The sequence below is a fragment of the Dendrobates tinctorius genome, unplaced genomic scaffold, assembly GCF_039654945.1.
Source record: "Dendrobates tinctorius isolate UK_male_01 unplaced genomic scaffold, ASM3965494v1 ptg000196l, whole genome shotgun sequence".
In the NCBI taxonomy this organism is placed as follows: domain Eukaryota; kingdom Metazoa; phylum Chordata; class Amphibia; order Anura; family Dendrobatidae; genus Dendrobates; species Dendrobates tinctorius.
Window position 1 is genome coordinate 11,481,168 of NW_027361863.1, and position 13,458 is coordinate 11,494,625.

General features: G+C 47.0%; 1 protein-coding gene across 2 annotated transcripts in view; it reads left to right on the forward strand.

Annotated features, from left to right (window-relative positions):
- The window catches only part of ARMH3 (armadillo like helical domain containing 3), a 78,583-nt gene that overhangs the window by 30,043 nt on the left and 35,082 nt on the right, over positions 1–13,458 (forward strand). For both annotated transcript variants that reach the window (XM_073552888.1, XM_073552889.1), the window contains exons 5-6: positions 5,128–5,235; positions 12,123–12,215. In XM_073552888.1, the coding sequence (XP_073408989.1) occupies positions 5,128–5,235; positions 12,123–12,215 (201 nt within the window). The remainder of the gene's footprint in view (positions 1–5,127; positions 5,236–12,122; positions 12,216–13,458) is intronic.

Here is a 13,458-nt window from a genome sequence, read left to right on the forward strand (position 1 = left end):
AGCTTCGCTGCGGAGGCCGCTAAAATAGCAAGGGGGCCTCCCCTCCCTCACCCCTCCCTCGCATTGAGGCAAAAGAAAATTTTTTTTTTTTTTTTTTTTTTTTGGATATATAAACCGCCTGGCAGGCACAATATGGCCGGGAAAGGGAAGACGCACACTTTTCTCTACGCTGCATGCACTGCTTGAAAGGCCCCGTTTCCACAAGCGCAGAGCGCCAAAGTGTGCGAGGCCTGCAACTCCGAACGCGCCCAGGAGCCCCCCTCGGCGACTGAATCCAGAGAGCCGAATCCTCCGGAATGGGCGCTATCATTGTCCCAGTCTATGGCCTCGCTTACAAAGGCGATCAAGTCCCTTTCACGCCCCAAAGGGAGGCAAGGATAGTGGCTCGCTTATCTGGGAAGGGTCCTCCACCTCACAGGTACCTTCAGCCTGCAGGAGCCGTTCCCATGCCAGACAGAGGAGAAGGAAACGAACCCGTACGAGGTCTCCTGGCCTATCCGGTGCCTCGGCGAATGGGGAGTTCAGCATCACGCTCCCCTTCACCAGTGAGCGGGAGCAGGCAGAGTTTAGATCGTGACTCAGAGGAGCCACTTGATCTAGATACCCACGGGATGCTGGGAGACAGTGGACAGCCTCATTGAAGCTGTCAATCAAACACTGGGGATTGAAGATGATGCTACCTTGGCCGCGAGCCATAAGGTAGCCTTTAAGTGGGCCAAGCACCCGCATAGAGTATTTGGCACTCACCCAGAATTTGAGGATATAGTGCAGCGCCACAGAGAACGCCCAGTCAAGCGCTTCTCGGGCCAGAAGTCTATAGTGGCAAGATACCTATTTGCCCCTGAACTTTGTAAGAAATGGGCGGAATCCCCAGTGGTGGACCTGCCAGTGTCGCGCCTGGCCTCGAATTCCTTGTTGTCAGCGCCTAGCCGCTCGTCCATTATGGACCCCACGGATCGGCTCATAGAGGGCTTGGCACGATCAGTTTTTGAGGCATCAGGTGCGGCGCTCGCCCCTTCGTTTGCAGCGACGTGGGTAGCCAAGGCCATGATGTCATGGTCAGAGTCTTTGAATAACGCCTTGCAGGATAGAAGCCTACCTGCGGAGATGTCTGAGGTCGCAAGTCAGATTGCTATGGCTGGAGACTACTTAATTAATGCTTCTTTGGATGCGGCTAATTGTGCGGCATTTGCAGCCGCTAACGCGGTAGCCATTAAGAGAGCCCTCTGGTTGAGAACTTGGCGAGCCGATTCAATTTCCAAGCCCTATCAGGGAGGTCGCCTGTTTGGGGAGAAGTTGGATCGGCTCATCTCCGATGCGACAGGAGGGAAAAGCAGCTTCCTCCCGCAGCAAAAGGCGAAACAGCCTTTTTGCCAGGTTCCGACACGTTTTCGAGCCTTCTGCAACACCGGATGGATGGCAGCAGCCAGTTCGGCCGGCCCACCTCGCTCCAACCAGGATTGGGAGCGACAGGTCTCATATAGACCCATTCCAGTGGGAAGGATGCGCGCTCGCCAGCCCAGGTCGAGAGGAGCCAGGGCCCAGAGACCCTCAGCCAAATGACTCGGGGCCCTTGGTAGGCGACAGCAGCAGGGTGGGCGGCCGCCTGCTCTTGTTTTGCCATATCTGGGCCGAGGTAGCACACGACTTATGGGTGGTGGAACTGGTGACTTAAGGGTACAAAATAGAGTTCATCAGGTACCCTCCAACACTGTTTTTCCTCTCCCGACTTCCCAAGGTGGAGCCCCGGGCGAAAGCGCTGCTAGGGGCCATCAATTCACTCCAAAACAACGGAGTCATTGTTCCCGTACCAGAGCACGAAAAAGCTCAGGGTTTTTATTCCAATCTGTTCGCGGTCCCCAAAAAGGACGGGACAGTCAGACTGATTTTGGACCTGAAGCTCCTAAACAGGTTCATCAGAGTCAAACTTTTCAGGATGGAATCTCTCCATTCTGTTATATCAGCCATGGAGCAGGGAGAGTACTTAGCCGATATCCAGGATGCCTACCTGCACGTTCCCATTTTTCCTCCGCATCAAAAGTTTCTTCGGTACACCATCAATGGTCGACACTTGCAATTCGCAGCACTCCCATCCATTCGGGATAGCCACCGCACCCAGAGTGTTCACAAAGGTAATGGCAGTCGTGATGGCCGTCTTACACTTGCGGGGCATAGTCGTTTTGCCATACTTAGATGACCTCTTGGTGAAGGGTGACCTCTTGGTGAAGGGTCCCTCATTTTGGGCGTGCAAGGAGAATGTCAGCATTACACTGGATACACTCTCCCGCTTAGGTTGGTTGGTCAACAGGAAGAAATCATCTCTGGTCCCAGCTCGGAGGATTGCTTTTCTAGGAATGGTCTTCTATACCTCCCAAGGGTTGGTAATTCTCCCTCAAAACAAAGCCCTAGCGCTCCGACAAGGAGTCCAGAAGCTCCAGCAGCCGGTCCCTCACACCATTCGGTTTGGGATGAGGATACTAGGGAAGATGGTGGCAGCAATGGAAGCAATTCCGTTTGCTCAATTTCATCTTCGACCCCTACAGCACGCTCTCTTGTTAGCATGGGACAAGAACCTGTTCACTCTCGATCAGCGGTGCCGGCTATCCTCTCAGGTCAGGCAATCACTAGAGTGGTGGACGACCAGATCCTCCCTTCTTCAGGGGAAACCGTTTCCCCCAGACCACTGGCTAGTGGTCACGACCGACGCCAGTCTCCTTGGTTGGGGAGCAGTTTTTCGCCACCACACGGCCCAGGGCCGGTGGTCGCAACAGGAAGCTCGTCTCCCGATCAGCTTGTTGGAAATACGAGCGATCTGGCAGGCGCTGCAGCATTTCCAGCACCTCCTAGCAGGACGGCCCATTCGGATACAGTCAGACAACGCCACGGCGGTGGCTTATGTAAATCATCAAGGGGGCACGCGCAGCAGGGCAATCATGCGTGAGATAGCACATGTGCTTCATTGGGCCGAGAAGAACCAGTCAGTAATTTTGGCAGTCTACATCCCAGGCATAGAAAATTGGGCAGCGGACTTCCTCAGCCGACAAGAGGTCGTGGCTGGGGAATGGGCCCTGCACCCCGAGGTCTTCCAGCAAATTTGCCAGCGGAGGGGAACACCGGATGTGGATCTGATGGCGTCCAGGATGAACGCCAAGGTGCCTGTGTTCGTCGCTCGGTCACGAGCGTTCGGGGTGAATGCGTTGGTCCTACCATGGAACCAGTTTCACCTTCCATACCTGTTCCCCCATTGCCATTGCTTCCGAGGGTCGTCAGGGAGATCAAAGCAGAGGGGGTCCCAGCAATTTTGCTGGCACCAGACTGGCCCCGACGGGCGTGGTACGCAGATCTTGTGTGGCTGCTCACCGACGTCCCATGGCGACTGCCAGAGCGCCCAGATCTACTGCACCAGGGACCGATCTTCCACCCGAACTCAGGGGCCCTGTGTTTGACGGCATGGTCGTTGAATCTTGGATTCTAACTCAAGCAGGTTTTGAGCGTAAGGTGGTCGCTACAGTGGTTAGCGCCAGGAAACCGACCTCGACGAGAACTTACCACCACACCTGGAAAGTTTTCTTCACTTGGTGTCAAGAGTGGGGTCGTTCGCCCCTGACATTCTCTATTCCCAACATCTTGGCCTTTCTTCAATCAGGCCTAGACTCGGGGCTAGCCCCGAGCTTCCTTAGGAGACAGATATCGGCGTTGTCCGTCCTTTTCCAGCGAAAGATTGCTACTAATATGCAGGTAAAGACTTTCATCCAGGGAGTCTCTCATCTAGTACCTCCCTATAAGGCGCCGATGGGCACCTGGGACCTTAACCTGGTCCTGAGTGTTCTGCAGGAAGCGCCTTTTGAGCCGCTACAACATATTTCCTTTTCGTTCCTCTCTTGGAAGGTGGTATTCTTGGTAGCCATTACCTCCGTTAGGCGAGTCTCGGAGTTGGCGGCTCTGTCTTGCCGAGCACCTTTTCTCGCTTTCCACAAGGAAAAGGTGGTGCTTAGACCAGCTCCCCCCTTTCTTCCGAAGGTGGTGTCCTCTTTCCACATCAGTGAGGATATTGTCTTGCCTTCGTTCTGCCCGGCACCGGTGCATCGCGTGGAGAAAGCTCTTCACACCTTAGACCTGGTGAGAGCACTCAGGAGGTATGTGTCGCTTATGGCACCTTTTCGCCAGACGGATACGCTGTTCGTGCTCCCTGAGGGGCGCAGGAGGGGACTCGCGGCCTCAAAAGCAACCATAGCCAGATGGATCCGTTTAACTATTCAGGAGGCCTATCGCATCAGAGGTGCGCCAGTTCCATCAGGGATCAAAGCGCACTCTACTCGGGCAAAGGGCGCCTCTTGGGCGCTTCGGCATCAGGCCTCGGCGGAACAGGTATGCAAGGCAGTGACCTGGTCCAGCCTGCACACATTTACTAAACATTACAGTATCCATACTCGGGCTTCGGCGAGCCTGGGTAGAAGGATTCTCCAAGCAGCAGTGGTGCATGCAGCTTGGATCGGTGAGTCAATCTCCCACCCAGGGACTGCTTTAGGACGTCCCACAGTACCTGTGTCCTCCAATGAGACGAAGGAGAAACATGGATTTTTGTGAGTACGCACCGTAAAATCCTTTTCTCCAAGATGCTCATTGGGGAACACTGCACTCACCCGGTTAGCCAAGTTGGCTCTCGTTTATTTAATTATTATATGTTCTTTTGTGAATGTCAGGGTGGTCCTTTGCCTGACATATTGTTTTTCTGCATTAAGGCTGATTGTTATTGTTTTCCTACTGCTTTTGCACTAAACTGGTTTCCGCCCGCATTCAGGGCGAGGGTGTATATGGCGGGGGAGGAGCTAACCTTGTGTTGTTTGCCTAGTGTCAGCCTCCAGATGGCGGTAGCATACACCCACAGTACCTGTGTCCCCCAATGAGCGTCTCGGAGAAAAGGATTTTACGGTGAGTACTCACAAGAATCCATGTTTCGCTCCTGAACTAGGATCCTTCATCAGGCTCAAACCCACATGTAGGCTAGACCCTCATCCCTCACACATCAGATATTTATGTCTCATGAAATCCATGTAATATTTTCCTAGAAGACATTTTTTCGGGTCTGTTTTGGGTTTACTTGATGTCTTTCCATTGTTTTTCTAGACGCTGTGTGCCCTCATTCGTGGTGTCCATCAGAAGAACAAGCCGACATCTGGCTTTGATATTATTAACCTGTTGATGGGCTTTGACAAGGCTGAGCTTCGTATGAAGGTGAGAGGGGGGCAAAGGACACTTAAAGGGAAGGTGACATCCAAAAAAATTTTTTTCAGCATTTGAAAAAATGTAAAGAATTAATGTTTACATTTTCTTAAAAAATATTATCATTTGTTTTTAATTTCGTAAAATATGAAAAATAATTTTAAAAAGTTTGGCATTTCCACTTGTTAACACTAGGGGGAGCAGATACTGAAGTTTGGCACAAAAACCTAGTGCAACTAGCTCACATTACTACCCTGCAGTAATTATGGGCGGAGTCTGCTGACATGGGTGTGGTGTCACTCGTCTCCTCCCCTTCTGGGTGTTTGCTAAGGGAAAAGAGAGGATGACATCTAGGAACACAGTGAGTCGCCATTTTGATGGGGCCTGCAAAGTTACTGACTGTCTTTGCATGCAAAGTCTGGATCAGAACAGGCCATCAATCAGCAGACTTGTTTCCTGGATTTCTGTGGAGCAGACAAGCAGACGGTCCATCCATGTGTATAAAACACAGCGCTCTATGTACAATCCCTTGAAAACACATGAAAAGAAGAAAGTATATGCACACAAATAGGGAGCACCACAAAGATATGAAAAAAGTATCAATTTTATTAATGGACACAACAAACAGACACTTTGTGGTTAAAAACAATTAAAAAGTCTGAACAACCAGACACTGATAACAAAACAAAGACAATGGGTCATTTTGATAAATAGTTAAATGCTATGGGTCCCAAGACCAACCATACAGTGTAATGCCAGGTATCTGCTAGTTACCATAACCTAGGGTCTATCAAATCAATTGTTATGACAATAAACATACATTAATCATGCTAGGGAAAGGGACTTATTAATGTATGTTTATTTGTGTTGGCAACATGATAAGCATTCAATTTTCTGTCCATGGTATATGTAGAATTTCTATGTAACCATAGTAGTTATTGATAATATGGTATTTTTTGATTTAAGGTCATGATTGTCATAACAATTGATTTGATAGACCCTAGGTTATGGTAACTAGCAGATACCTGGCATTATACTGTATGGTTGGTCTTGGGACCCATAGCATTTAACTATTTATCAAAATGACCCATTGTCTTTGTTTTGTTATTAATGTCTGGTTGTTCAGACTTTTTAATTGTTTTTAACCACAAAGTGTCTGTTTGTTGTGTCCATTAATAAAATTGATACTTTTTTCATATCTTTGTGGTGATCCCTATTTGTGTGCATATACTTTCTTCTTTTCATGTGTTTTCATGTCAATCTATTTATATGCACTAGGTGATCCCACCTAAATTGATATTGTGGTTGGTGCCCGTTTATTCTATATCTTGTCAGACTATGTACAATCCCTGGCACCGAACAGGGTGCCCCCCACAGACCAGCACACTGCTCTCCTGAAATACTCTGTGCTGCTGTCGCCCTGCTCCTTCCACCATATATCAGACCCCTGTCGCCTCGCTTTCACACATCGCCAGGACAGGATCTAAGGAGAGGAATGGGGTCTTCGGTCACCGAGGATGGCAGGCAGCAAGGATTCTGGGAGCAGGGTGACAGCAGCACACAGTATTTCAGGAGAGCAGTGCGCTGGTCTATGGGGGGCACAGAGAGAGATATATGGAGCAGGGTGACAGCAGTACAGAGTATTTCAGGAGAGCAGTATCACACGGGATAGCATTAGATACACGGCTCAGCAGTCAGTATCACACAGGATAGCATTAGATACACGGCTCAGCAGTCAGTATCACACAGGATAGCATTAGATACACGGCTCAGCAGTCAGTATCACACAGGAGAGGATTAGATACACGGCTCAGCAGTCAGTATCACACAGTAGAGGATTAGATACACGGCTCAGCACACAGTATCACACAGGAGAGGATTAGATACACGGCTCAGCAGGCAGTATCACACAGGATAGGATTAGATACACGGCTCAGCACGCAGTATCACACAGGAGAGGATTAGATACAGGGCTCAGCAGTCAGTATCACACAGGATAGCATTAGATACACGGCTCAGCAGTCAGTATCACACAGGATAACATTAGATACACAGCTCAGCAGACAGTATCACACAGGATAGGATTAGATACATGGCTCAGCAGACAGTGTCACACAGGAGAGGATTAGATACACGGCTCAGCAGACAGTATCACACAGGAGAGGGTTAGATACACGGCTCAGCAGACAGTATCACACAGGAGAGGGTTAGATACACGGCTCAGCAGACAGTATCACACAGGAGAGGGTTAGATACACGGCTCAGCAGACAGTATCACACAGGAGAGGATTAGATACACGGCTCAGCAGACAGTATCACACAGGATAGGATTAGATACACAGCTCAGCACACAGTATCAAACAGGAGAGGATTAGATACACGGCTCAGCAGTCAGTATTACACAGGAGAGGATTAGATACATGGCTCAGCAGACAGTATCACACAGGAGAGGATTAGATACCCGGCTCAGCAGGCAGTATCACACAGGATAGGATTAGATACACGGCTCTGCAGTCAGTATCACACAGGAGAGGATTAGATGTCCAGCAGATGGCCAAGTGTTTTGAAACAGCAGGGAGCAGCTCCTCCTATGTTTTGCAAGTGCAGGGGCTGCAGCTGGTCGGGTGTTTTGGAAAGAGCAGCTCGGTCTCCAGCAGCTCGTCCTGGTTCCTCTCCTACAGCTGGTATGTGCAGAGTGAACATCCAAGCCGTTATGCTGGAACAGTACAGCATCCAGGGCTTGCAATAAAGTGTAAATGAAGCTAACAGGAAAGCACTGGGCTCTAATAAGATGGCGCCTGGCCACACCTACAGCTGTGAATTGAGCTGCCCACAGAGGCGTGTCCAGTTCACAGCTGCTGCTGCTGCAATGATAGAGATAGGAGTCGGGAACCGAATGTTATGTCTTATGCCCAGGGACTGCCGTAAATGAGCATGGAAAGTGTCGTTCAGCAGCCAGAAAGGTAAGATGGCAGCCCCCAGTGGCTGCATTAATACAGTAAAAAAAAAATCCATACACACCACCGAGTCATGCTTAGGGGACAATATCTTTTTATAATATTTTCTTTTTTACATTAAATTATGAAAAAACACGGCACCTTCCCTTTAAATATGAGGTGTTTTTTTTCTTTTGGCCGTTCAGCATTTACAGGAAAAAAAACCCACCGACATTGTTCTTAGGGACACCCGGCCTGGCACCACAATGGTGCTTCCTCCGCGTTCATTGAGCAGTATTTAGGTTTATAAACTCCATAAACCACTTCTCATTTGGGTCCACGTCTTTTATGGATGGGCCCACAAACCAGGGTGGATAAAAATCTTGATTTTTTTTAAAAAAATCAAAAAAATCAGATTTTTTTGATTTAAATCAGATTTTTTTGATTTAAATCATTTGATTTAAATCAGATTTTTTAATCAAGTTGTACACAAGCAAAACTTTGCAAATCTAATTGTTTTACACAAATAAAAATATTAAAACAGTTGATTATGAAACCTAATAATTTTTATTTGCACTATTAAACACTCAGAATTGAACTACAGAGAGTAAGTACTTTTTAACAATAGCCTATCTCTAACGTTTGAAGTAAGCAAACATCTTCAGTGAATACATCAGTCCTTTAAGCCTACTGTTTATTTAGGACTTTTAATAGGAAAACCAGTTGTCCTGCTTTAGCAGTTCCTAAGCGGTTTCGGACTGTTGTGTGCACAAAACCAAATGAAGAAAACAATCTCTCTACTCCTGCGGATGAAGCCGATGCAGTCAGTAGCTGAGTAGCTAGATTTATTATCTTTGCTGGAAGAACAAGTGATTGCGACTTCCACCAGTCCAGTGGTTTTAGTTCATTAACGACGTTATCTGCAAACATGTATTTTTGAAATGGTGCAGATTCACACTTCAATTTCAGCACAGTTGCCACAATGTCATGGTTAGTATTGGCGAGCCACTCCATTGCAGAGTTGATTTCCGCCTCAGATAATTTTTTCCCTCTGTAGATGGGATGCAAGATATTGGCTAAATAGTGTTCTTCTTTTAATGCTTGGTCCTTGCGGTGCTGTATTGCAACCTTTACATTGTTTGAGAGGTTCAAGAGATCTAGAGAACATTCTAAATCTTTCCAAACTTCTGTGGCATCAGCTATGGTTGCAGTATCTTTCTGCATTTTATCCAACGCAATCGATATTGGCTTTAACCTTTCCAAAAGGTCCTCGGCATTTCTCTTCACACCAAGATTTAATACTTTGCTTCGTATATTAGCATCAATTTTATCCCGATGTGTTTCGCAAATGGACAGTAATTTTGACCAGTTGTTAATAAACAGTTCCAAGCAGTCAGCCAAGGTATTCCATCTAACATCTTGTGGTAGAACCAACTTCAGTCCTCCCATTTCCTTGTAGGTTGCATGTGCAAAATGATTATTGCGGAAATATTTAACAATTTCTACAACATGTTCCTTGACACCCAAAATATGCAGGTCTTTTGCCAAAAGATGCAACAAATGGGCAGAACAACCGTATGTAATGACATTTGTGTCATCCTGTGCCAGTTCCGCTCGCATTTTTGCCACATTGCTTGCGTTATCAGTAACTAAGCTCCTTACTTTACATCCAAACTGTTCTTGGCATTGGTGAATTGAGTTCTTAGCAATTTCAAGTAAATATTCAGCAGTATGTGAATTTCCAGATGTGTCGATTGTGTCTGTAAGGTAAGTTTCACCATCTTCTGTTGTGACACAAGTGCAAATTATGGGGTCGTTGTGGATGTTGCTCCAACCATCCAAGCTCATGTTAACAACCTTGTCTTTCAAATATTTTGTACAAGCCGCTCTTTCTATGTCGTATACAGCCTGAAGATGTTTTCCTGAGATATCAAATCTACTTGGTGGTTTGTAGCCTGGTCTAATTCCTTCGATCATTTGTACAAACAATGGGTGCTCAACTAGTCGGAAAGAAGAATTGGTTGCAAATATGAATTTGGCAATTAATTCATCAAAATGTTCTTTCTGGCTCATCGTAGTCTTTAAGATGAATTTTTCTACACTTTGCACGCAAAGTTTTTTTTTTTGGGCTGCTTTGTTGAAGTTGTACCCAGATATTGATTGTCACGTGCAGCACAAGCCATATTTGACCCTGAAAGCACAGAAATTAAAAATATAAATCGACTGCGTATTTGAAGAAATATAACGAAAATATTGAAACAAACTTTTTGAACAATGTAATGGTCCTCGTCCTATAAGGGCTGTCTCAAAAGTTATGCTACTCAAGTTTTCCGGTGAGGTTGCTGTAATACTGGTAACTAATATCAGAGCCTCAGCAACTGAAAAAAATTATGTCACAAAAGTTTTAAAAATGTTTTTTTTTTAAAATGGTCAATTTGGCAGACTTCAAAAGTGAATTGCAGCCTACAATAAAAAAAAAATAAGCGTATACACACTTTATTTTTACTTAAAGGACATGTGCACCTTTATTTTTTAAGGTGCAGCCAGTCACAGTGTGCACATGTCCTCCCCCCGCAGCTCTCTTACCTCCGATGTCAGCGCTGCGGGGATCCGTGGCTTCGTTCTGCCCGTCCGCGAGCGCGCCTCCATTCATTTCAATGGAGCGTGCGGCCCGCTGACGTCACGCCGCTGGATCACTGCGAGTAGGCCGCAACCGGAGGACGGGAGGCGGATGGTCAAAACGAAGCCACGGATCTCAGCGCTGCGGGGATCGGAGGTAAGAGCGCTGCGGGGGGAGGACATGTGCACCTTAAAAAAAATAAAGGTGCACATGTCCTTTAGCGTTAATTTTCTGTGAAATATTGCCTTAACATAAATTTAAATTCTATACTCCAGAACTACCAGTGCTAGAAATTTTTCTTTTCATAGACTTTAACCATCCCAGTAAAATGTCTGTTAAAAAAATAGGTTGTAAATTAATTGCCAGACTTACCACTAGTACTAGGCTCCTGGTGCATAAGAAGCTGTGGGGGTTCATTGACATTAGTTGTATCACTATCAACATCTTCATTTCCCTTCTGGTTGCAGTTTTCATAATGTGATTTCAAACGGCAAACAAGTCCTTGGATATCCTTTTGACAGTATTTGCACTTTGCTCTTGCACCTTTCTTTCCAAGATCTGCTGCTGGCATCTCAACAAAATGAACCCAAATAGGGTCTCTCTTACGACCTGCTGCCATGGCTCACACAGATCACTTATGAAGTTTGATTGTTACTACAGCCTGAGCCAAGCACTGCTGATGTTACTACAGCCTGAGCCAAGTACTGCTGACTATCCAACAAGTTTGGGCATGTCAACTGAATGCAGGGAAAAAGAAACTAAACCAAAACTGAAACCAAGCTAGAAGTGTGGAATTAAAGGGGCAGTATGAACAAAATGTGGAGGCTATTAATAGTTTATACAATTAAGACATGCTGCTTTTAAACACCTACCTATTGCCATATAGTAAAACAAAAAAGATTTTTACTTACTTTGGGGTCCCCCCCTCACCCTGGCGTTAGATCGTTGCCCCTAGTTTCGTCCGTGTAACTATGGGCGCACATGCACACTGCTCTCACTTATCATTTTAATCGTGATTTATATTAAAAAAAAACCTTTTGATTTAAATCAGTGATTTAAATCATGATTAAAATCATGATTTAAATCGATCCGATTTAAATAGAAAAAAATCTTTTGATTTAAATCGTGATTTAAATCATGATTTAAATCGGCGTGATTTAAATCAATCCACCCTGCCACAAACTGATCAAGCTGTAGACCCACACTGTGCATTGACAGTGGAGCAGGCCTATATACTGTACACGTATGGTTTCCAAATAGCGTAATAGTAATAGCAATAATTATTCTTATTTCCTACTAATTAAGTCTTACGATTGTAACGTGCCAGCAATGGTTTCCCACAGAATCTGATGGAAAGCCTGGATATCCTGATGTGTGGCGAGGGCTCCGAAAGCTTGAAGAGTCTCTGCCTGAAGCTGCTCCTTTGCTTAGTCACTGTGAGTAATGTTCTAGCGAGACCATGACGTCCGTTAATAAGCGGCAAAAGAGCGCCATGCTTGGTTGATCCTCTGGGTTGTATTTTATTTGTCTCTGAAGGTGCAAGCATGATATAGGGATACTAAGAGAGGATCCATATCTTGCACCCTCCATTTCTGCACTAGATCTGGATATGAAGAAGCAATACTTCCACCAATCCAGCACTTCTACCAGTCCCCCTCTTCTACCAGTTCCCCTCCTACCAATCCCTCCTCCTCTTCTACCAATCCCCCCTCCTCTTCTACCAATCTCCCCTCCTCCTCTTCTACCAGTCCCCCCTCCTCCTCTTCTACCAATCCCCCTCCTCCTCTTCTACCAATCCCCCCTCCTCCTCTTCTACCAATCTCCCCTCCTCCTCTTCTACCAATCTCCCCTCCTCCTCTTCTACCAATCCCCCCTCCTCCTCTTCTACCAATCTCCCCTCCTCTTCTACCAATCTCCCCTCCTCCTCTTCTACCAATCTCCCCTCCTCCTCTTCTACCAATCCCCCCTCCTCCTCTTCTACCAATCCCCCCTCCTCCTCTTCTACCAATCCCCCCTCCTCCTCCTCTTCTACCAATCCCCCCTCCTCCTCTTCTACCAATCTCCCCTCCTCCTCTTCTACCAATCTCCCCTCCTCCTCTTCTACCAATCTCCCCTCCTCCTCTTCTACCAATCTCCCCTCCTCCTCTTCTACCAATCTCCCCTCCTCCTCTTCTACCAATCTCCCCTCCTCCTCTTCTACCAATCTCCCCTCCTCCTCTTCTACCAATCCCCCCTCCTCCTCTTCTACCAATCCCCCCTGCTCCTCTTCTACCAATCCCCCCTGCTCCTCTTCTACCAATCCCCCCTCCTCCTCTTCTACCAATCCCCCCTCCTCCTCTTCTACCAATCCCCCCTCCTCCTCTTCTACCAATCTCCCCTCCTCCTCTTCTACCAATCTCCCCTCCTCCTCTTCTACCAATCCCCCCTCCTCCTCTTCTACCAATCTCCCCTCCTCCTCTTCTATCAATCCCCCTCCTCCTCTTCTACCAATCTCCCCTCCTCCTCTTCTACCAATCTCCCCTCCTCCTCTTCTACCAATCTCCCCTCCTCCTCTTCTACCAATCTCCCCTCCTCCTCTTCTACCAATCTCCCCTCCTCCTCTTCTACCAATCTCCCCTCCTCCTCTTCTACCAATCTCCCCTCCTCCTCTTCTACCAATCTCCCCTCCTCCTCTTCTAC